Source organism: Citrus clementina, unplaced genomic scaffold, assembly GCF_000493195.1.
Source record: "Citrus clementina cultivar Clemenules unplaced genomic scaffold, Citrus_clementina_v1.0 scaffold_6, whole genome shotgun sequence".
NCBI lineage: Eukaryota > Viridiplantae > Streptophyta > Magnoliopsida > Sapindales > Rutaceae > Citrus > Citrus x clementina.
This window is the reverse complement of record NW_006262139.1, coordinates 17,287,771-17,312,286: the sequence shown is the minus strand read 5'-3', so window position 1 is coordinate 17,312,286 and position 24,516 is coordinate 17,287,771. Positions and strand designations below refer to the sequence as shown.

Below are 24,516 nucleotides of genomic sequence, written 5' to 3'. Positions count from 1 at the left end.
TATAATTTTTTTAAAAAAACTTATAGTAAAATATAAAAATATAACTAATAATTATAGTCAATATCTATTTTCTCTAAATCGAAAAATTAACTCAAATCCCTGACTAATTGATCCAATTATCCAAATTCTAAATTCCCTAAAACTTAGTTGTTCAAGTCATCAAGTTGCCACCTTATGAGTGACGGCCAGCTTCTGGCGCACCCACATGCTCATACTGTTTTTGAATTAGTTATTAGCTTATACTTTTGTCAAATTTTTTTGATAAAATAATTAATAATTCTCTAATGTATTATTATCGCAGACAATATAATTCAGATACGATAATATATGAGTTTTCTTTTTTTGAAGAATTGCAGGATGAAATTTCGTCGATAGTGTTTTTTTTTATTTACATTGCATTTTTTTAATTTTATTATTAATTTTTTACTTGTCTAGTGTATTTTAATAATTTCATTTGTATAGAATAAATTTTTTGAGAAGTAATTGAATTTAAAAAAAATCTAGCCCACACCAAAAAATATTGCTAGCTTCGCCACTGCACACAGAGACTTATTAAACTCCTAAGATTTTAAAAAATATTAAAAATTAGGATAATTTGTTGCAATATATGGGGATATTATTTTGATCAGCTCTATATATTTGTATGTATGTATGTATGCATGTATATTATAATGGTCTAAAATATTTAAAAAAAAAACATTTCTCTTACTTATGTGTGCATGCGAGAGGCTTAAATGATTAAAATATTTTTTAACTATAAAAAAAGCCGTCACAATTTGTGGGTGATCATATGGGATGATTTATTATTATCATTTATTATTATCATTTATTATTTGAGACAACGATATTTTTGACTCTTGAGACTAAACAAAATTCTTGTAGAAATTAATTATTAGGTATGGACTAAGTAGAAAAAGACGAGTCCATCATTTATTTGATTCCTAAAATACGCACACATTTGTCTACTTCATGCCGCTCATTATAGACCCACTTGCCCAATTCAATTGTGCGGCTTGATTAATTGATGTTGGCTTATGCAGCAGCCAAACATGGCCAAACACTCATGTGAGTTTTGAATTTTGATCCCCAAAAATCATCATCAACAATTAAATATTTGACAATGTTACTAAAATATCAGATAAATTTAAGACAAGATGATAGAATTTGCGCCATTGAAGAAAACGGCACCACTTTCTTCCACATCAATCGAAGAAAGATATGGGAATACATAAGTCATCATTTCAATTCGTTGGGATTAAACTAATGAAGCTATCCCTCCCTATTGAAGTTTCTTCTAGAAGACAATATTTTGGATGAGCTTTCTTTTCTATTTTTACAAAACGGATTTTCTTCGTATCCGATCACCCTTCCTAATTAATAAACATTAAACCAATTTAAACTAACAAATTAACTCAAGTTTAAGCAAAATTGCAATGCCTTTTGGTTATAATTATTTATGCTCTAAAGTCTAAAAGGGAAAATAACTTTTCCGTGGAATCAACCCTAAAAGATTAATATGACGGCTGCTGTGGTAATCATAAAGAGTAAAAGACGCAAAAATGTTTCTTTATGATGTTACGTCGATGGATGAAACATTGCTATAACACTATCATTTTAATGCATTTCCGCTGTAGGGTTATAAGATTACAACTTACACAATACCTTCATTTAAGAGACCATACCTGCGATATTTGTCTGCCTTCCAAGTACAATTTTTTGACTTAATTATTTCACTCCCATAATTTGTTAGATCATGTCTTCCTTCACACACCCACACCCACACCCACACAAATATATATTTTATTTTTTTTCCTAAAGTGATGAACTTCAATTTGAAAAAAGAATTAATTCAAGTTCTTGTTGTTCTCAAATCTTGTAAGTAAGAAAGCAAGGTAGGGATAAGCAAAGTCAGTCATACTTAGATTTTTAGTATTCACTTCACTATAATTTGAATTCGAATAACTTATAAAAAAAAACGCTAATTCTATCCTAGATCAGTCTTATTAAAATTTATAACCCATTTTGAAAATATGTGCCTACGCAGAGAGTATTTGCTCCCAAATTAAGAGAGCTCAACTTTCTAGTGATTGAATTTCATGAGGGATTTATAACTAATGGGGGGTTCTCGTGACATAAAGTGTATCGAAGACAAAACACTTAATGAACTAATCTTATCTTTCAGTGAAGATGATTATGTTCTCTTAGAACGTTACTTCCTCCAAATGAAAAGTGAGGTTAGTTGCCCACTTTTGTTTAACTTCATCAGGCCATGTGCTTTTGCTCATTTGAGCCTAAAGAACAAAGATAAGTGGAGGACACGAGGCGTCCGTCTCTTCAATTCAATTACAGCTATAATGCTACGTTTGGCATTGGGCGGTGTCTTTTTTTCTACAAATTTGACATTTCACCCTATTGATTCACAAGTCCTTATCAATAAACAAAAATCAAAGAAAAATAAAAATTAAAAACGTTTTCATTTGTGAACACTGTTTGTCACTCTTCGGTATAATATAAATCAGTTTTATAATCGAATCAATCAAGTGAATTTGAGATATCTATTAATTTAATTGTCTGACTGTGACAAACTGTAATAGGTGGACATAAGACGAGATAGCGATCGACGTATGGACGGCCTCTTGATAGCATGCGTGAAGTTTTGTTACACAAAATTACAAAGTATTCTTGGCGTTCAGCTTTGAAATCAAGTGCTTAATTATTTTGAATTTTTAGTAAGCTTTTGCTGGACAAGTGGTTTAGACTTTTCGGGGGTTCTCGGCATATATGTCATTGCTTATGGTCTTGTCTTCAAAATTATTTGAAACTTGTTTTTTTGAAGTTGAATATTTTTAATCCTTAATTAATCATGTTCAAATAGTGGGATCCCTTCGCATTTTTGTGGTTAAAATGGAGGAACTAATACTTTTAAACCCATACTTAGCATGTAGAGCTTGTAATAGTTATGCCTAATAAACTTTAATTTGATGATAATATTGTAAACATTCGGAGGCGCAAAGACCTAGATTGAAAAAAAAAAATGATTAACCATACGAATAAGAAATGATGTAAATTTCAACTAGGGCATAGAAAGCAGTTTGAAAACACCTAAAGGACGAGTAAAATTCCTTTTAAAAGAACCATCGAATCCTCGGAAAATAGCCCGACATGGAATCATCCTCAATGAGAGATTTAGCAGAGCAAGCAGCATCATACTCGGGACAAATATAGTAGTTATTATTATTTTTTACCCATCAAACATTGTGGTTATTTGCCTTGAGAAACAATTGAAAAGATAATAACCCTAGAAATTATGTAGAGGAAGAGTATAGAGAAACCCCAAGTGCAACAAAAAACATATAGTCAATTATCAAATGATAAAGCAAGACTTAAATGTCTAACACAAAATTTTAATTCATGATTCGTATTAATGATGCATTATATTTTGAAATGTTTGAAGGGAATATATAACTTGTAAGTTTATAAATGTTTGAATATACAAAATATTAGGAATACAATTAACACTGAAGAGGACACAAAATAGTAAATACAATGGATTCAAAAGAAGATGCAAATTAGCAAATACCACAAAGGTTACATTGTTAGTGAAAATAAGTCTACACTATCTCATTAAATTGAGAGGTTTTCTAAGTCTCCTTAGCGTCATGTAGGAATGGTTTTTATCAATTTTTTTTTTGGGACTAGATTCTCTCAATCTTGGTGTAGATTTTCAAACGTGTTTATTACTTTTTTACTAATTAAGACTCATCCTTTTAGATTTTTTAAAAGTACAACAAACCTATTTGAACGTTTTAGTCTTTAGTTTTTATATTACGAATCACACTACGTTACATTAAACGTAACGTACACACACTCACAGCAACAGTAACAAATCACATCATGTTACTGTTGCTGTGAGTGTGTGTATGTTACGTTTAACGTATCATAGCACAGGCCTTATATTACACCACTTAAAATAAACCCCATCAACAAGAACATGGCAAATTTCAACACAAATTTGAAATAATAAAAATCTTTGCAACGGTCAAATTTTGGTAAGAACCTAGAAAGGGCGAATCTCTGTGGCGCATATAGGCCAATCATCAACACACATTATGACTAAAGTTTGGCTGCGCTGGCTGCAAAGCCAAGCCATTCTGTCTTTTTACATCATTCATTCTTCAGAACTAAGCATCTCCTTCAATCACACCTCCACACACACACACACACCCATATACATTTGCTTTGCTTAGCTGTTTTTTCACATTACCGCATCTCTATTTTATTTTATTTTATTATTGTTATTGTTTCTTTTTTGCCAAAAGTAAATTCTCTAAATCAAGACAAAAACAATATGAGTGGATGCACCGCCAGCTCTATCTTAACATAAATTCTTCTTCTTCTTTTTTCTAATTTACCCAAAATGCCAGCATTGTACTTTCCTATAATTGGTGGCAAAAATCTTTGTTGGCTTTTATTTGTATATATTTCTGCATCATAGTAATCAGAGGTTGGCAAATTAAGTTTTATATATTGCAAAAAAATGTTACATGTTATTGCTATGGAAGAAATATTTCAACGGTACTACAGCGTGATAATTATAATAACCATACAAGTTATAAGTATGACTTTATATGTTACTAGCTATCTATGTATTGGTGAGTTTCAAGTACGATAATGGTGTATAATTGAAACATAATATACATTATTAATTTTACATTAATATGGGATATCTTTGTTTATGACTAACACAACCACGTAAATAGTTTGAAGTAGTATTTTGGTCTGGTCAGTTTAACTTTTCTTAATTTTGATTTTTAAATGGTATCATTAGGATTTTACAATCTTTGCTGTTATTTTTGGTGTATTGTCAAATTCCTAGTTTAGGAGTATATATGTTACCACTTACTATGGAATTACATATAAAAAAAAAAGCATTGCATAATTGTACACGAAACAAAATTATTGAATAAAGTAATTTATTAGATAGGAATATTTAATATAGGGTAAAAAGAATAATAATAAACATTGGAATATTCTTTTATCCTATAAAAGGAAATAGGAATAGAGCTAAATTTTATGGCCTACTTAAATTAAATATCATAGCATTGTCGCCGTTTTTAGTTACCAATAATAAAAGCTTCAAATCTCAATCTAATAAGTTTCAAGAGAAAAAAACAAAACATAAAAAATTCCATTGCAATATTTAATAAATGATAAAAGAAAAAGCAATAAATAAGCATTCAAAACTAAAATAATCTAAATTTGGGAAATCTAAATCATTCTCAGAGTAATGGTATACTTTCCCTAAATAAGTAAATAATAATATTCTTCCATTCTCTAATAGAATGGAGCGATAAATAATTTTATTATAGTTTTAAGTTGCAAAATTAGCCATTTAATAAATGAGTGCTACATAAACACAAAAATATTGAGGTACAATTGTTCTAAAAGTTTTTATTTAGTATTCACTAATTAGATAATATTTTTCCGTAATTTTTAAAAATTATATGTTACTACATTCATTAAGTAAATGTACATTGGATACGATAAAAAATATATTAGTTTATTTTATTTTATTTTAATCTTTATAAAGAGGAATATTATTTATTCTTGGTTCTTATAATTTGCGTCACCATTACAATTACAAACATCAAATGAAAGTTAAGAAAAATTATTAAACACGTGATAAATAAAAGAGGGGGAAAAAAAAAAAAAAAAGCACGAAGACAGGAACACAATATACACCAAAACACACACACACATTCACTCCCTTTCTCTGTTTCTTTGACAAAATCCTCAAAATTTCTCCTTTTTTTGTTGTTAGCCGCCACTACAAAATTTTTTTTATATGCCCCACCGCCACGACGGTCGCCACCGCCATCGCCGCCTAGGGTTTCGTCACTCTTCGCTTGTCCCCTCCACTTTTCTCAGAGCTGGATTCTCTTTCTTTTCTCCGTCGCATCTCCATGCGCCGCTGGTTCAGCGGCTTCGTTGATTAGTCTCCGCCCCCCGGCCCTTCCCCTCCCCTCCCCTCACCTCCACCCCATACACATCGCTCACATAATTTGTCGATCCCAAATTTAAAAATTTTCATCACGGTTGTTAGTGTTCTGTGTTATGGTTTGTCGAATTTAGGGCAAAAACGTAAATTGCGTCGATTTGATTGATTTATTTTGCTATTATTAAGGGTTTCTGGTGATTTGGATGGCATTGGGCGACTTGATGGCGTCTAGGTTTTCGCAATCCGCCGTCGTTTCGAATCACTTGAACGACAACTGCGGCTCCGCTCATGGCGACGTCGATTTGAGGAGAGATTCTGACACTGCGAGTAGTAGTTATACCAACAATGCCTCCGTTACGACGATTACCACCACCACCACCACTAGCTTGGCTTACTTGCCTCAGACTGTCGTTTTGTGTGAGCTTCGTCACGAGGCTTTCGAGGCTTCTACCCCTTCTGGTCCTTCTGACAGCGGTCTCGTCTCCAAATGGCGGCCCAAGGACAGAGTAAGTGCTCATTTTTAAACCATTATCGTGAAAATTGTTTTCTTTTGGTTAATTTTGAGTTTATTGATGCGCCATTGGTCGTTTCAATTGATTTGGTACATGAACTAACCTTAGAGAAATAGTATCTTTAAAAAAATTGATTTTTTTAGGGTTATGTACTTGTTTTAGTCAAGATTTTGTGCTATTGGTTTGATTTTTTGAGTTCTGTTTAAGTTTCTGATTAAGTTCTTTTTGTCCAACTTGATTTTAACTCTTGGTGACATATACCTTGCTTGGTTGCCTAAGTATTGAAGTGGTTCTTTTACATCTGTTAATTGTTACATGCCTAATGTGTAAGAGCAGCATCTGTTGCTCTGCTTATTATGATAAATTTTGGGAAAAGTGTATTTTATACCTTAAATAGGTATGGGTGGAGTATGCAGGCTTGAAATTTGATAAAGAAACTGTTACATGATTAAAAGAGTTACCGAAGAACCGTGATCTCCAAAATTTATTTAAAAAAATAATATATTACACCAATGTCATACCTCCCAATGCTGCTTGAGCCGACGCGTAGGTCCTTGCTCAGAATTGTATGAGTCATTGTCTTTCTGGTTGCTCAAAATAAATTGAAGAGACAGGGATGCTGTGTTGAGGGTTGATTTCTATTTAGTTTTACCTTTTATGGTCTGTTGCTCATGTTGTGTCCATTATTTAAGCTACTGCTTTTTTTTTTTGGAGGGGGGGGGGGGGGGAGGAAGATGTTCTGAAGGGATATGCTTGCTTGTCTTGTTGTAGATGCTATGTTTTGATGTTATTCATTTGTCTATTTGGTTTTAATCTTGTGCAGATGAAGACAGGATGTGTAGCTCTAGTTTTATGTTTAAACATTAGCGTTGATCCACCGGATGTAATAAAGATCTCACCTTGTGCCAGAATGGAATGCTGGATAGGTGCTTTTACGAACTGCTAATTCTTTCTTATATTGCTTTTAAATGTTTGCTCTGGATTCTTTCGCCATCTAAATTTTTTTTTTTAATAAGAAACTCAAAATTGTATTAAAGATGAAGAATACTTGTTTAATTGTTATTACCTAGGAATGGGAATAGTTATATTTTCATGGTTTTCTTGTTTTAACATGCAAGGATTTTAAATGCTTTTGATCTCTTTCCTGTTATTTGCTGATATGTGGGGATTTATTTACCTGTTAAATTGTTTATTCTTTCTATGTTCATGATGTATTTCTTGTGTGTGCAAGTTAGTCCACACTTGCTCTTTTTTTTTTGGGTACCTTTTTTTCATTATAATGACATTGGGTAATGAAACTGCTGTGTAAACTATTTTAATTCCAATTTCAATTATCTGTCACAGTTATCCATTTTGGCATTTTACTTAAATTTGGATTGCTAAGTGCTTGACTTTTTGGAAGACTGCTGTTGACTGGTTTACCTAAATTGTTTTCATTGATAATTATCTGTTTTCCTGTATTTAATTTGTTTCCTTGAATGAGTTCACGGTTGGCAAATATAAAATTTTAAAAACTAAGCCCCACCATCAATTTCAACTGTCTTATGGTCAGGTCTTTTCTTTTTCTGCTTGCGTGTTGGCAAGTAATTGAAGCATAGTAGATTTTTTTTTTTTCAACTTTTATCTCTTAGGCTATAAACTCCTTTATATTGTTAAGATCTCTTTTTTGTTTTTGTTTTTTTTTTTTGGTAGATCCATTTTCTTTGGCCCCCCAGAAAGCACTTGAAACGATTGGAAAGAACTTGAGTCAGCAGTATGAAAGATGGCAACCCAGGGTGAGAAGATATCTGACTTCTAATTCTTGATACAAAACTATATCAAGTTCAATTTCAATTTACCTTCGGAGATGTGAACAGGCTCGGTATAAAGTTCAACTAGATCCTACTGTAGATGAAGTTAAAAAGCTTTGTAATACATGCCGTAGATATGCAAAGGGTGAGAGAGTGTTGTTTCATTACAATGGACATGGTGTGCCCAAACCGACTGCTAATGGTGAAATCTGGCTTTTCAATAAGGTTTTTCCTTCTGTTGCTTCTAATATTTCCCAATTTTGTTATTGTTATTATTTCCTTTGTATTATTTTCTGAACTTTTCCTTTCACTAACTGGTGTAATGAGTTCAGAGTTATACACAGTATATTCCCCTGCCGATCAGTGACCTTGATTCCTGGTTAAAGACTCCATCAATATATGTTTTTGACTGTTCTGCTGCTGGGATGATTGTTAATGCATTCATTGAGGTATTCAATGGTGTTTTACTAAGAATTCATCATTAAGATGATCCTATGTTGTCATTCATGAGTTTTGATCTCTACCGTACTTTTGATGTAATTGTTTGATTGATTTTTAGCTTCATGACTGGGGTGCGTCTAACTACTCTGGATCAACAAGGGATTGCATTCTGCTTGCTGCCTGTGAGGCACATGAGACCCTTCCACAGAGTGAAGAGTTTCCTGCTGATGTTTTTACTTCTTGCCTCACTACGCCAATCACAATGGCATTGAGATGGTGAAACCTTGACTCCTTTTCTTTTTTTCTTTTCATTTTGTTAATCTTTGGAAGCTGTCTGTGTTTGTGTGCTTTAGGAATGAGTGTGAACTGTGAGCATCACATTGTTTATCGAAGTAATTATTGTATAGCTTTGGTTCTTATTTTGTCTGGTGAAGAATAATATCTATACTCATTGACATTGGTATTCTCATTTGGGATCAGTCTTGATCTATGCTAGGGCATTGTGGCATTAATCGGAGTTTAATGTATTGCAAGGTCTTAAAGTTGATTTCACGGTAAAGAAATATGCAACAACTTTATCTTTTTGAGAAGTAATTCTCTCCTTGCATTGTTGATGCCTATAAGCAGATCCTGTCATATTTACCAGGAGTTGCTGGGTTGATTGTTGTCAGATGATATGAACATTTGAACTGTAAGTTTACATGAGTAAACATTTTCACTCTGTTTATCACAAGGACCTTAGTCTTTCAGATCTGGCCATCCTAATTGAGTGCAGATTTCTTGAGCTCAGATGTGTTAAGTGATAATTAAACTTTAGAAGTTGTTTATAGTTGGTTTTAGATGCATGCTATTTTTTGCACCTCGTTGCATACAGTTTCATGCATGTTTGCAGGCATAGTTGTGTCCAGAAGAATCTTTCCTCTCTCTCTCTCTCTCTCTCTCTCTCTATATATATATATATATATATATATATATTTATATGTATTGATTGAGCTTGCTAATTTCTGATTATTTATATATATCATGTCTTCCAGGTTTTGTAAGCGTTCATTACTGCATGAGTCCCTTGATTATTCTCTTATAGATAAAATTCCTGGCCGCCAAACTGACCGTAGAACACTTCTGGGTGAATTGAATTGGATTTTCACTGCAGTCACAGACACTATTGCTTGGAATGTTCTTCCTCATGGTATTTTGCTGAGATATACTATGCAGTTTGTTATAATGCAACTTTTAATTTCATGCATGTTTCATTTTGGTGAGCCATATAGCCAATGGTCAGTTCTTCACTGCAGATCTTTTTCAGAGATTGTTCAGACAAGATTTGTTAGTTGCCAGCCTCTTCAGGAATTTTTTACTTGCTGAGAGGATTATGCGTTCAGCAAATTGCTCTCCAATTTCTCACCCCATGTTGCCTCCAACCCATCAGCATCATATGTGGTATTTAGTGGGGTCTTATCTTATTGCTAAATTCATGTTATTACTTTCAAATTCAAATTATGATGGGATTACTTGTTTTTACTGCAGGGATGCATGGGATATGGCAGCTGAAATTTGCCTCTCCCAGCTGCCTTCATTGGTTGCAGATCCTAATGCTGAATATCAGGTTTGCTTTCGTTCTGATTTTGTTTCACACATACAAATTAATGAGTTTCTTAGTTTCTGAGTTGCCTGGTTTGTGTCTGTTGCAGCCTAGTCCTTTTTTTAGTGAACAGCTGACGGCTTTTGAGGTGTGGCTTGACCATGGATCCGAACATAAAAAGCCACCGGAGCAGTTGCCCATTGTTCTTCAGGTATGATACTTCTCACTCATGGTGAATCAAATTAAACAAAGCCGGGTGTCTGTGACCCTCCTCTCGAGTTTCAAATTTTCAATCGGGTGCTGCCAGTACCTACCTGCACCATGAAATTAGGAAGTTAATTCCATTAGCCAATCAAAATATTCATATTCATGCCCAGAGTGATATACTATGCATATCAGATGGATTATGCCCATTTGAGTTTTAAGAGTTCAATCATTTGTAATTTTCTTGATTATCCTTTCTAATAAGTGGAATTTTTATTAATCATTAATGCTCACTTCTCTACTCGCTCTCTTGGATATTTTTGTTGGCGTCGTTTATATTTTGGTGGGATAGGCTTTACCTGCAGTGCAGTATAGTTTGTTAACAAAATGTTTTCACTCTTTTGTATCTATTGTTTCTTTTTCTCCTCTTTGTGACATTTTTAGAACAATTACAGTGTAAACGAAGATGCTTAATGAGCTGATTATTTGTGTTTCAGGTTTTACTTAGTCAATGCCATAGATTTCGGGCACTAGTTCTTCTTGGAAGATTTCTTGACATGGGACCCTGGGCTGTAGATCTGGTAAGTATTGCCGTCTGCGGTTTTCAGTTATTCTATCTCTGAGAATTGTGTATTTGTTGTGATTAGCGAATTTTTGTGATTTACTTGTGGATTGAATTTGGATATTGTAGGCGTTGTCAGTTGGGATATTTCCCTATGTTCTGAAGCTGCTCCAAACTACAACGCCAGAACTACGGCAAATTCTTGTATTCATATGGACAAAGATTCTAGCACTTGATAAGGTATATTGATGACTGATTCATAATTCTGGTGTAGATATAGGTTTGTGAATAGCTACACACCAAATCGTGCACACAAGCACAAACATGCTGCTCTCATATGCCTGTGGTAGCTTCTAGCGTTCCTTTCTTGGGGCTGTTTGCTGGGGTGGATACAACGAAGAATGTAATGTCAAAAAAGTATATTTCCTACTACATACATTTTGTTGAGTATTTTTCTGTACAATTTATTGATAACAGAAGGATGGTATAAGGGTGTTAAAAAGCTGAGGAGAATGAGTATTTGGTTGATAAACTTGCCTTGGCGGGGCCTTAGCCCATGTTTTTGCAGAACTTGGCTGGCCTGTCCAGTTTCTTTATGATTCTTATCTCTCTTTTTCTCTCTTTGCTATCTGAATTTGCAAATGCAAACATGAAAAGAAGGGCAAAAAATATCAAAACTAATGTAAAGATGTGCAGGCTGGACAGTGCAGAAGTGCTATTTACTATATTTTTTAATCCATGTCTGGTTATATACCGTGTTCCTCAATCGTTACTATATCTGAACTTTTGTAAGTAATACTAAAATTCCTTCTTGTGGGATGACAGTCTTGTCAGGTTGATCTTGTTAAGGATGGAGGACATGCTTATTTTATCAGGTTTCTTGATAGCATGGAAGCATATCCAGAACAGCGAGCCATGGCTGCATTTGTATTGGCTGTCATTGTTGATGGACATAGGCGGGGCCAGGAAGCATGTATCGAAGCTGGTCTGATCCATGTGTGCTTGAAGCATCTTCAGGGTTCAATGCCAAATGATGCACAAACTGAACCATTATTTCTTCAGTGGCTCTGCCTGTGTCTGGGAAAGCTGTGGGAGGATTTCACAGAGGCTCAAACAATAGGTCGGCGGGCAGATGCCCCAGCAATTTACGTTCCTCTACTTTCTGAACCACAGCCAGAGGTGTCCTTCTTGCTTTGTAGTTATAATATCCTTCAACTAATAAATCCTTCGATTGCTGTGTAATGTCATATCTTAGTTGCTGAAGCCATTTATTTCAGGTTAGGGCTTCAGCCGTCTTCTCATTGGGTACCCTGCTTGATATTGGGTTCGACTCGTGTAGAGATGGTGTTGAAGGAGATGAAGAATGTGATGATGATGAAAAGATTAGAGCTGAAATTAGTATCATTAGAAGCCTTTTAACTGTTGTTTCAGACGGAAGTCCACTGGTCCGAGCTGAGGTTGCTGTAGGTATGTGACTGATACTAATCTGCTTCTGGATTTCTGTTTATTTTTATATATTTGAACATTCATGTTCATTTGTGTTTTGTTTAGTAACTGTAAAAGCCACATTTTTTTGGAACCTTCAGATCCTGCATGTTTAAACAATGTTTACTTAATCAAGAGAGTCCAGTGTCCTAAGATTACTGCACAGCCTAGTCTCTCACATTAAAATTCTTTTCTTGCTTCCATTTTTAGAATTTTGAAAAGCCACAGTCTTGTGTTTCTTTAGAATTTTGAAGAATATAATAACAGATTATTTAACATTTATTGGCATACTATTTGGTTTACCTTGATATAATTAATATGCAAAAATAGATTTTCTGAACTGTTATTATGGAAAAATGATTTCTTTATATGATTTTGTTTTTCGAAGAAGCCTCTGTAATTTGTAGAAAGAATCATGTTTCTGTCTTAACACTCATGCATATAAATGGAGACTTTGACAAGTTTATATTTTCGAAAAAATGATCCATGTTTATCGAAATATTTTCTTACATTGTATCATGTGATTTACATGTGTAACATAATTGGACATGCAATGTGTTATATTTGTGATCTCATTGCCTGGCCTGTGGAGTTTATTGGGAATCACAGAGGACAAGTGCTTTCCATTTATGCATTGCAGTGAGGTTTTTGGCAGTTGGCTTGGGGGAGGGGAAAGCTGTATTCAAACTATATCCATAGATTCTGAAAGCATAACTGAGTTGATTTGTTAATGTCTTTACAGCTCTTGCACGCTTTGCCTTTGGCCATAAGCAGCACCTCAAGTCAATTGCTGCTGCTTATTCGAAGCCTCAGTCCAATTCTCTCCTGGGTTCATTACCTTCATTAGCTCATATAAAAACTACCGGAAGTGGAAGTATTGTTTCTTCTCAGATTGGTCCATTAACGAGAGTTGGCAATGAAGCAGTTGTCAGAGATGGAAGAGTCTCCACGAGCAGTCCTCTTGCTAATGCTGGACTTATGCATGGGTCCCCATTGTCAGATGATTCATCCCAACATTCAGATTCTGGAATCTTAAATGATGGTGTCAGCAATGGGGTTGTCAACCATATGAGGCCAAAGCCTCTTGATAGTGCAATTTATTCACAATGTGTATTGGCAATGTGTACTTTAGCTAAAGATCCATCTCCACGCATAGCAACTCTTGGTCGTCGGGTACTGTCCATTATTGGGATTGAGCAGGTGGTGACAAAACCTGTTATGTCCATGGGCAACACTAGCCGGCCAGGTGACCCTACAACTGCAGCTCCAACGCCTAGCCTTGCAGGACTAGTTCGTTCATCTTCATGGTTTGACATGAATGGAGGTAACTTTTTCATTGTCCTCCATGCCATCATTTTTAATTCACTAATATGGTTATCTTTGTGTTAGCTTCACAGGACGATTATGTTGATCCTTTCGATTGAATTGAAATATGTTTTCTTTTACATTTCAATTTCCATTAGGTGCCTGCTATCTTTGGTGTCTTTATTCTTGTCTGCTTGTTTTTCGCTTTTTTTGAAAATCATGAAAACATTAATATTATCTGTTTTTGGCAGGTCATTTGCCATTAAAATTTAGAACCCCTCCTGTCAGCCCACCACGGCAAAGTTTCTTACCTGGAATGCGTAGAGTTTGCTCTTTAGAGTTCAGGCCTCACTTGATAAATTCTCCGGATTCAGGACTAGCTGATCCACTTTTAGGCTCTGGGGACCCATCTGCAGTTTCAGAACGCAGTTTGCTTCCTCCTTCAACTATCTACAATTGGAGTTGCGGCCACTTCTCCAAGCCACTTCTCACTGCAGCAGATGATACTGAAGAAATATTAGCTAGAAGAGAAGAAAGAGAGAAATTTGCTCTAGAGCACATTGCAAAATGCCAACGCTCGTGTAAATCTTTTGATTTAGTTTTTTTTTTTAGTGATTTATTTTTTTGTATTTTTATGATGGTTCTTGTGTGAGGATCTAAGTTGCTGTTAATTTTGCTGGCCAGCTGTCAGCAAGCTTAATAATCCAAGTGCTTGCTGGGATACGAGATTTGAAAAGGGTACGAAGACGGCCTTGCTCCAACCTTTCTGTCCTATTGTGGTTGTTGCTGATGAGAATGAGAGGATTAAGTATGGTGTTTCCTTTTTCTTTTTTCAACTCTTTACAAGGCTGTTTCCATTTGTTCGTTTGCTTGTTCATGGTAAATCAAGTACTACTATGGGCACACTAATGTGGCTTGGGAAAGAAAGCTTATTGTCCTGCCTGATAGGAAGAAATGCCTAGATATGGAGCAAGTCTTAGGCAGGCATTCTGTCTGGTCATGAGTTCTTGTGGTGGAATCCCTCTCTCTCTCTCTCTCTCTCTCTCTCTTTTTTAAATATTAAATAGGGCAGGTTCTACTTTGTTTTGGCTACTGTATGAACTTCTTAGCATGTATTTGATTCTCGCAATATGAAGTTACAGCTGAAATGTTGAATGATAGAGGTCCAGTGTCTTCAAGCTGTATCTTAGGTTGTTAGATGTAGATACCTAGTACATCTTGCCCTTAGGTATCATGGGAGAGCTTATGAGTCCCACTGGGGATTGTAAGTGAGCTGTGGATGTGTTTGCAATTTTCTTGTTAGTGCCCTGATATGTTAGTATGTGACACTTAGTGCATTAGATGCATCCACAATACCATCTTACTATCAATTGATTTGGCCACTCATGGGGTTTCTCCGCTGTGAGATGGTTCAGTTAATTTCATTTTTGTTGTTTATTAGATGTAGTAAGATGGGTCCTCTGGTTTCTTGTAATTGCATCTCTCTCAAATGCATGAACTGTTCGGTATTTGTTTCTTCACAGGATATGGAATTATGAGGAAGATACCCTTCTCAACAGTTTCGATAATCACGACTTTCCTGACAAAGGAATATCTAAACTCTGCCTTGTGAATGAGCTTGATGTCAGCCTTCTGCTTGTCGCTTCATGTAATATTGTTTTCTGCATTTTTTTGATTTGTTGTCGATTGGAATGTTAGATGTCCTATTATTTTGGCTTATTTTCTTATATGATGTAGGCAATGGAAATATTCGAATTTGGAAAGATTACGATCAGAAGGACAAACAGAAGCTTGTTACTGCATTTTCTTCAATCCAAGGTCACAAACCTGGCGTCCGATGTTCAAATGTCGTTGTGGACTGGCAACAGCAGTCTGGATATCTGGTACATTTTGATTTATGAAGCCTGTAGGATTTAGTTTAATCGCAGAATTCACTTTTGTAGCGTTGTGATGCATTTTTCTGATGTCATATTGTTAGTATGCATCTGGAGAGGTATCATCCATTATGCTTTGGGACCTCGAAAAGGAGCAGCAGATGGTCAATCCAATTCCTTCATCATCAGACTGCAGCATCTCAGCACTGGTGAGTTTCCACTCACTCCTGTGCAGTAGCTGAATCATTTGGAGAACAATGATTATTTTCCACAACTTTTTATGTTCTTTTAGCTTGTATATTAGGTATAGAAAATCTCTCTAAGATAGGAAAACTTTAAAGTTACTGGACATAAGAAATTTGGGAAATATGTTACAAAATGGGAAATATGTCGTATTTTGACAGATGAGTTCAGCAGGTTTGGAAAACACTGCAAATCTATGATTACATTAGATTTGGTGGAAAAATGTGTTAGCTGGTTTTCTCTTTGATGCATTGCCTGTTAGAAGTATGAAGACAGGGCTCATGGATGCATGTCAGGATGCTAAGATGATACAAATTCATTAGACTGAACTCTTTTCTAATGTGGTGTTTTATCAATAACAGTGTGCTAATATAAAGAGATTGTTATGTAGAGTTAGAAGCTTTTGTTGATGAGTTATATTTGTATCGTGTAGACTGCTTCTCAAGTTCATGGGGGTCAGCTTGCTGCTGGTTTCGTGGATGGCTCTGTCAGACTTTATGATGTTCGCACACCTGACATGTAAGCATTTTGCATTAATTTTAATTCCTGGCCTGACACAGAATGGATATGTTTTTGTGATTGGAGCGTTCCATCAAATTCAGAATTCAATGAGCCATGGTAGATTAAAATATATTTGTTGATGACAATTCTGGTTGCGAGTCCTTGTAACCATGAATTTTTTTTTTTTTTACAATTCTACCTAATACTTTATCTATCAAGCGTTGTTCATAGGCTCTACATACTCTACGTTCTTCTTTAATAATAGATGAAGTATACATGTTATCAAGTGTTGTTTATAAGCTCTATGTGTTACTGTGGTGCTGTCTTAAAAGTAATGTGAAACTTGTGAGGAAAAAAAGATCTATCTTCTAATTGAAGTTTTTAATGTTTGGTAAATATGAATCTTGACGAATAATTTTGTCAGTAGTAGTAAATGTAATATAGGTTGTTCATCAGACAACTGTGGAGAATAATCACCTTAACATCCAGGCCACAGTTGCAAGTCTTTACCAAATACTTAGCATCTGTGCTAAATCTGCTACGCAGTAATACTGAATGAAGCCTAAGAGTACCATTACAACCTCTGTTTCATTATCTCTGGATTTGTATAAATTCTGACCATCTGATTTTTGTATTAACTTCTTAAATTCATAGGCTTGTCTGTTCGACACGACCGCATACTCAGCAAGTAGAAAGAGTTGTGGGGATCAGCTTTCAGCCTGGACTGGATCCGGCAAAGGTAAATGGAACACCCAAGTGTTTACCATCTTTTTCTGACTTTTGATTTATTTTCTTGCATCTTGAACTATTTACTGGGAAACTGAAGCTAATTTTGCCTTAGTTTACCACCTCACTTGTTCTTTTTCAGATTGTCAGTGCATCACAAGCTGGTGACATCCAATTCCTTGATATTAGAAACCACAAGGATGCCTATCTTACAATTGATGCTCACAGGGGCTCTTTGTCAGCTTTAGCTGTTCATAGACATGCCCCAATCATTGCCAGTGGGTCAGCAAAACAGCTGATCAAAGTTTTCAGTTTGGAGGGTGAACAACTGGGCACCATTAGATACCACCATCCGAGCTTCATGGCCCAGAAGATTGGTTCTGTAAATTGCCTCACCTTCCACCCATACCAAGTGCTTCTTGCTGCCGGTTCTGCAGATGCCTGTGTCTCTATACATGCTTGATTTGATGTCAACTCACGTGCAAGAAATGAACTATTTTTACTGGATTCAAATTCCCAAATTTGGAAGGCAGCAAATTGAGGGCAGGCCAACGTGTCAACAATGCACATCTTTATTCAAGTCATGAAATGCCACACGTTCTGCTGCCGCAGTTGTCCTTCACTGTTGATAAATTGGAAATACGGGGTCGGGGAAATTCAAAGTGAAGTTGTATGCTATACATTCATTTGCCTCCAATGTGGAGTCTCTAACATGTTGGGTAAGAAATCCTACATTAGGGGTGCTTTGGCAAATAATTTGTTATATAGGTAAATGTGTGTAAATAGGTTTTTTTTTTCTTTTTACCCCTCCTGTTTATCTCTCCTCCCATTTCGGCGTGTCCATTGTTCTTCCATCCCTTTTGTTCAATTTGTAAAAGCAGCACACTTGTTGCAAACAGTGAGTGATATGGGTAATTATCCCCTGAAATGCGGGGGTCTTTAACTTAGGCTTTCCATTATGTATTCTGTTTGAATTTATGGATCACCGGGCCTTAGTCATTTTCAGAATCGTGACGTCCAACAAACAATTTTGAAACGTGTTCATAGAGAACGCCCAACAAGCGACCTTGCGCGTGTTGTTGAGGTTGGTTTGTTGCAAGTGACTTAAGAGGACATCAATGGCAAGGCGGTAATCATTAATCAACCAGCTCACACTCACAGGAATTGATTGTTTAAGTTCGAAAGTTGCCGAAAATCATGTCCAATTCAAGGATCAAATCACCGAAAGCTACAAATGACAGTAACAATTACAAACACAAGCCATACCAAGAACCGAAAAGGGTGATCTTCATAACCAATGCAAAGCTATGACTGACATGAATATATCTAAGGATACATAGATACATTCCAACCTAAACGAAGAAATTTGCATTCACCATATTCACATGGATATATCAACAATCCTGTTTTCATATAAAACCTGCTGTACCACTAGAATTTCTCACTTCCTCCCACCCACCATACCTTGCCCAGAAGTTCCTGACAAGCTAGGCGATGAGCTGCTCGTCATCTTAAGCCTGGCATCTGCACTGCCTAGAACATTCAGATCTTCAAATAGTCTGTATGAAGGAATAAAAGGCTTCTGCGCTGTCGTTGAGACTGGATTTCCTGGGCCAGAACTTGCCAGAGGATCCCCATGCATAACTGAGCCATTGCTCCCTCTTATAGGGAATGAGTTATTTGGTTGCAAGGGTCTGTAAGATGTGGGCAAGTTGGCCCGGGTACTTGAAAACATATTATTGGCACCAGCGAGATTATTTTGGTTGTTAAAATAACCGGGGGTAGGAGCCCATGGTGGAGGAGGATATGCAGATGAATATTGAGGATATTGAGGCTGCACCCCTGGCTGGAATTGGGGTTGTGATTGTGGTAATGGCTGTGATTGAGGCTGGGCCCATGGAGCAACATAGTTGTTGTAAGGTACCTGCCCTTGATTTCCAGGATAAGCTTTGGAAGCATAGAGATTTCCTTGAGTGCTCGAAGGAGCAGGTACCTGCTGTGTGCTCTGACTGGAAATTGGTGGTGTGTGTGGGGTATGCGGGGAGGTCGATGTAGTTGACAAGGTAATACTCAAAAGGTCAATAATGTCCTGTTCTTTTGAAGTCCTCACTGGTGCAGGTGGATCAGGCAGAGCCAAAGCATTGGATGGGGTGGCAGCTGGCAAGGATGAAGTTGCATTGCTATTGCTCACTGGCACAAGAGCGCCCCCAGTTTCTGCAGATGTATTCTGAGAAGGCCCTGGCTTCGGCATGGAATGCCTGCACATATTATCAAATGGAAAGCACAAATCAACATCCTCAATAAAAAATAAATTAAATCCGCATTTACAGCAAACAGAACAGAGAGGAGGTCAATAAACTATTGCTAAGTAGTCATGAACAACCTTCGAGCTAGCAGTGCAAAGTCATCTTCCTCTTCTTCCTCTTCATCGATTAGGGCCCTCGTCACACTAGCAACAGGTGCAGGGTGGTTACCATTAGGTGTTGGGCTCGAGTCACCAGCATCAGTCGATTTGAGGCTAGATGCGGGACATGCTTCATTTGGTTTAGGACTTAAATTTGTAACTTCAGTTGGTATGGGCAAACCAGATGCTATAGCGTCATGTTTTGCAAGCAAGTTCTGCAGAATGTCATTTAATTCAAGACCCCGGCCAAGAAGTTCCTCATCCCTGCCACATTGCCAAAAATACAAATTTAGATAACCATTCATGACCCCATGGTACCGCACGTTGACAGAGAAATTCCACTCCCACACATGATTACACATCATTGACTAATTCTACGGATGATATAAAGAGCAACATGCAGGAAGCTATTAATCCTTAAGAATAGCCATTTGGTGAGGACTGACCCGGTTGTAGTAAGCATCTGCATGAGCTTTTTTTGATTGGACCGACACCGACTGACGAGATCAACAATTACCTCATCTTTTACTGCCTACAAACAGTTAAAAGAAAAAAGGAAAAAAGGTAAAAGATTTTACACCTCTGTTAGGGTAACGATTAGAGTTAAAACTATGATTTCACATACCTCACGGTCGCTAGGATTTACAGCTTGCAGCATGTCACTTAACAGCTCCATAACATCTCGCATAGAATCCAAGCTTGAAAAACTACATGGGCAAGAAAATAACAGACTTAAACTATCTCCAGAATAACTAGACAAAAAGCAATATTTCGTGGTAACAAGGGACCAGATGCTGTGAGAACCAAAGTGAAATCCTCACCTTAAAGTTTCAACCTCTGTCGCCATTGTTTCGTCAAGCCTTCTTGAGGAATTGCTAGGCATTCCATAACTAGCTTGAGCTTGTCCTAGAGTGGGGTGGGAAACAGGAGGTGTAAATATAGGAGCAGCATCTGGTGAACGCTTGGGAAATTGTACTCCATAACGCTGCATTCATACAGCCCACAATTATTGAATTATCTAACAACCGAATGATCATCTATACACCATTCCTCACTCTTCTTGAATAAGAATAAAACATTTACTGATCTTATAGCGACAGATGCAATAAAGCAATAAAGCAATAAAGCAATAAAGCAATAAAGCAATAAAGCAATAAAGCAATAAAGCAAAGCAATGGTAGTAGCAATAAAGCAATGCTATTTTTCCCAAAAAAGAAGAAAATTAAATAAAGAAAAGAGATTGTGGATCAATTGTTAAATTAAACAGACACTATACCACACTTCTATAATCAATTGACTGCAATTTCTTGGTATGCCCTTTTTTTTACCAAAAATATAAGAGAAGCACCAGGCTAAGTTCACAATATTCCCACCCCAAGGCAGAAGAGAGCAATCAAATAAGCAATGGAATAGGAAAAGCTGTATGCTTACCCTTAAATCCTCATAAGCCCAGTAGTACTGAGGATGTTTTCCCCCAGGTCCACCGAATGCCTCTTGCCAAGAATCTAATAAAACCAAGATTTTATCCCTCAGCTGCATATCTGGCTGCAAAACCAATGAGATAAATGTTTTAGTTGAGGCAGAAGGCCTAAATAGACGTTGAACACTGTAAGAGACAAAAGATGCCATAAAAAGAACAGAAGGGAATTTATTACCATAACAGTCCAAGAAACAGATTCAAAGATTTTCTCATTATATCCCACGAATTTCTCATGGCACTCACCCAGATCATGTCATTCTTCAGGTAGCGTACCTATTCTCCCAGTTCAAGTAAACTAAACTTAAAGTTACTATCCCTACATGGACATGACAGGGTGCTCTCATCAGTGCACTGGTTATGCATAAGTAAGGAACACAGCAGCTATTACAGAGAGAGAGAAATTTTATTTTTTCTTAAAAGCAATATCAATCTCTCTCATAAGCCATATTAATCTCTTGGCAGACAAGTCATAGAGAAAAGCAAAAGAAAGAAAAACTAGTGGGCCTGATATACAGAAAGCTATTCAAAGTGTACTTCAAAATTATCAGAAACTGAAGTTCGTCAATGAATTTAGTTGTAGGATGTTACCAACCGCATAAACCACCACTAGCAGTTTACAAGTTAAATTATCATCTAAACAGTAAAATTCTTTATAATTGATAAACAATTGGAAAAATTACTATCAGAAGGGGATCAAACATGCAACAAAAGCTTAAATACTAGAATAATAACTGCCTTGCATCTCATGCTGAAATACTTTTAAAAGCAAAAGAATGGTTACCTTCTTCTTCACAATTTTAACCATCTCTCCCAAGACATTCCTCTCAGCAATTTGAAAATGAACAAAATCACCACAATTCTTCACCATCGTCTCTAAAAGCTATAAAACAGTTATTCATGACATAGTTAAACAATATTAAGGTCAAAACTTGATAAGTTGAAAACAAAACAAATATTGCAGTTAAAGTACCATTTTGCAGACAAAAGAATAAGTTGCAAAACTGAAGTCAGTAGGAGAATAAAAGATAACAAGAGAAAAGACTAGAAAGTTTCCAAAAAAGATAACAAGAGAAAAAACCAAAGGTTTCCAAAAAAATTTACCGTCAACGCAAGAAGTTGCACTTTTGAGTTCTTGTGCTGTAACCTTTTCTTCACTGCTTTCACAACATCTTTCGCCTGCCTGATCAATTCAACAGATAATCCATTAAAAAAAAATTATTTTCATTCTTTTGAAACAAATAAAAACACTTCCTTAACACCCCCCCACCCCCCCCAAAAAAAATAAAAATTCTTCACCGTAAAGCTTCATATTGAAAAAGAAAAAAGAAAATAAAAGAAAAGAAATCTTTATACACAAAATATATATATATTTTTTGTTCTCACTCCAGAAAAAAAAAAAAATTTCATCTCAATTTCATCATCTAAATTCTCAAACTGATTAAGAACACGCGAAGAGATATCTTTATGTTGAGTAAAATCAGGAAACCTAACTTACAAACTTAAGTCAACCGCATAAAACAGTAACTTGTAAATTAACAGAAAAGAAAAAATTGGTGAAAATAAAATTACTCCATATTCTACCTATAATCCCCAAAACAAAAATTATTATCAATTAGCTTTTTATAAATTGAAACCCTAAGATTAAACGAAAAGTTAAAGCTGTTTTTCAAGCAGAATTACCACTGATGAGAATTGATGGAATCACAGATATCGATGTTCATAGTCCAATCAGGACTAATCAAAAGCTCGCTGGTCGCCTTGTCAACTGCCACAGTCGCCGAAGACGACGACGACGACGACGACGACGATGACGACATCATCTTTACTCTCTATCTCTCCCTCCAAATTAGATAACAGAAAAAGAAAATGAAAACTTTTTCCTGTTTGTTTGTTTGTTTGTTTGTTTAACGAGAAAATTCGGTCCAAGAAAAATACACCGCCAATGAATGCTTTCAAGCTCAAAGAATTTATATATTCTTTTTTTTTTTTTTACCTTCAACGTTATCGTTGGCTCTCTAATAACACGCAAATAATCGTCTCTTTTATTCTTTCTTCTCTATTAATAATTTTCTTTGATTCTCTGTTTTATTTCTTTTGCCGAAACTTCGTTTTTCCTTTGCCTTTCTTTTTTCGGTCATTATAAAAATCCTCGTTTTAGCATGCTTTTTTTGAATCCCTTTAATCCCACGCGTCTCCTTCAATAACTGAAGTACACGCACCAGTGAATGTTCACAGCGTGGCATCTCACATTTTAGCAACAAAATTATTGGGATAATAACCACTAGCTCCCTATTTTCTTACATTTTATGGAACAAGGTTATGGTTTTTATTTTCTATTTGTATCAAACAGGTTCCAAAACTCAAAGCTCCTGTTGGAATGACCATTCTACTAAGTTTTGAGTTCTGAGCATCTCTTATAAGTGTATGTAATCTCACATTTAGGGTGCATTTGGTGCGACTTTAAAATATTTAATTAGTTTGCATTATATTTTATATTTTATTGTATTAATTTCAGTTTAGTATATATTTGATAGACGACCATGATGGATTAAAATTATATTTTAATTTTTTATATTGCAATTATTGATGTTAATAAATATTTTTTAATTAATTAGTAAAATATAGAATTACATCGCCGATCATTTTTTTTTTTTTACCATCAACGACCAACAATTGTTTCTTTAATGAAAACTTTAACAATATGGTGAAGATACTAATGAATTCCAACCTCACTGATTAGTGGGTAGTCTCACTACTATTTAGGTCTTTGGTTTGAGTCTCATGTAATTTACATGTGAAAAATTTTTAAAAAAGAGGGTGGCTCTCAATTGCCCATTTACTGAAAAATATAAGATGAATTTGAATAATATGTTCAAAATCAAAATCTACTAAACAAAGCCAATCTCAATATTATCTAAAACTATTATTTTATATTGTGTTCATATAGTCTCTAGAGACTAGAGCCCAAATATTTTTTTTTTCTTGTAACGAAAATAATAATTAAATATTTTTTAGAAACCGAATAGTTGGGCTCACACTTGTTTTGGAAGTTGAATTTTTTAATCGGGTTGGATAGAGTGTAATATATTGCAGCTCAAAATAAAATAAAAATTAAGGATGTTTTCGTGATTTCAATAGGGTTGAGGGCCTATTTGATATAATGGATAAAATTTGTTATTTCTTTAGAAATAAACATTTTGAATATAGAATAGGTTGGCTTTGTTTTTTAAAAATCACGAAAACATTTTGAATAATGGATAAACTTTGTTATTTCTTTAGAAATAAACATTTTGAATAAGTTATTACCCGAAACTTTTTTCTTTTTTTCTTTTTTTAAAAAAAGGTTAATGTGACGGGGGTGAGAAAAGTCGTAGATATGGAATTGGGGCGGCAAAAAAGAAAAAAAAAG

General features: G+C 35.4%; 2 protein-coding genes across 2 annotated transcripts; one reads left to right on the top strand and one right to left on the bottom strand.

Moving 5' to 3' along the window:
• Positions 1 to 5,764: 5,764 nt before the first annotated feature.
• LOC18038834 (regulatory-associated protein of TOR 1) lies at positions 5,765 to 18,222 on the top strand. Its single transcript, XM_006429473.2, has 23 exons — positions 5,765 to 6,504; positions 7,334 to 7,436; positions 8,203 to 8,285; positions 8,367 to 8,525; positions 8,633 to 8,749; positions 8,860 to 9,017; positions 9,776 to 9,930; positions 10,037 to 10,181; positions 10,269 to 10,347; positions 10,433 to 10,534; positions 11,025 to 11,108; positions 11,219 to 11,329; positions 11,915 to 12,268; positions 12,367 to 12,556; positions 13,317 to 13,898; positions 14,131 to 14,460; positions 14,564 to 14,687; positions 15,403 to 15,527; positions 15,617 to 15,762; positions 15,858 to 15,962; positions 16,430 to 16,515; positions 17,152 to 17,236; positions 17,366 to 18,222. The coding sequence occupies exons 1-23, from the start codon at positions 6,202 to 6,204 to the stop codon at positions 17,684 to 17,686; spliced, it is 4,047 nt and encodes a 1,348-aa protein (XP_006429536.1). The 5' UTR covers positions 5,765 to 6,201; the 3' UTR covers positions 17,687 to 18,222.
• Positions 18,223 to 18,546: 324 nt separating this feature from the next.
• On the bottom strand, positions 18,547 to 23,202 carry LOC18038833 (TOM1-like protein 6). Its single transcript, XM_006429470.2, has 9 exons — positions 22,788 to 23,202; positions 22,209 to 22,287; positions 21,889 to 21,987; positions 21,059 to 21,172; positions 20,449 to 20,612; positions 20,253 to 20,334; positions 20,074 to 20,159; positions 19,607 to 19,891; positions 18,547 to 19,481 (listed from the first exon to the last, which is right to left on the bottom strand). Exons 1-9 carry the CDS (start codon positions 22,925 to 22,927, stop codon positions 18,665 to 18,667), a joined length of 1,866 nt encoding a protein of 621 aa, XP_006429533.1. The 5' UTR covers positions 22,928 to 23,202; the 3' UTR covers positions 18,547 to 18,664.
• Between the last annotated feature and the right edge of the window lie 1,314 nt (positions 23,203 to 24,516).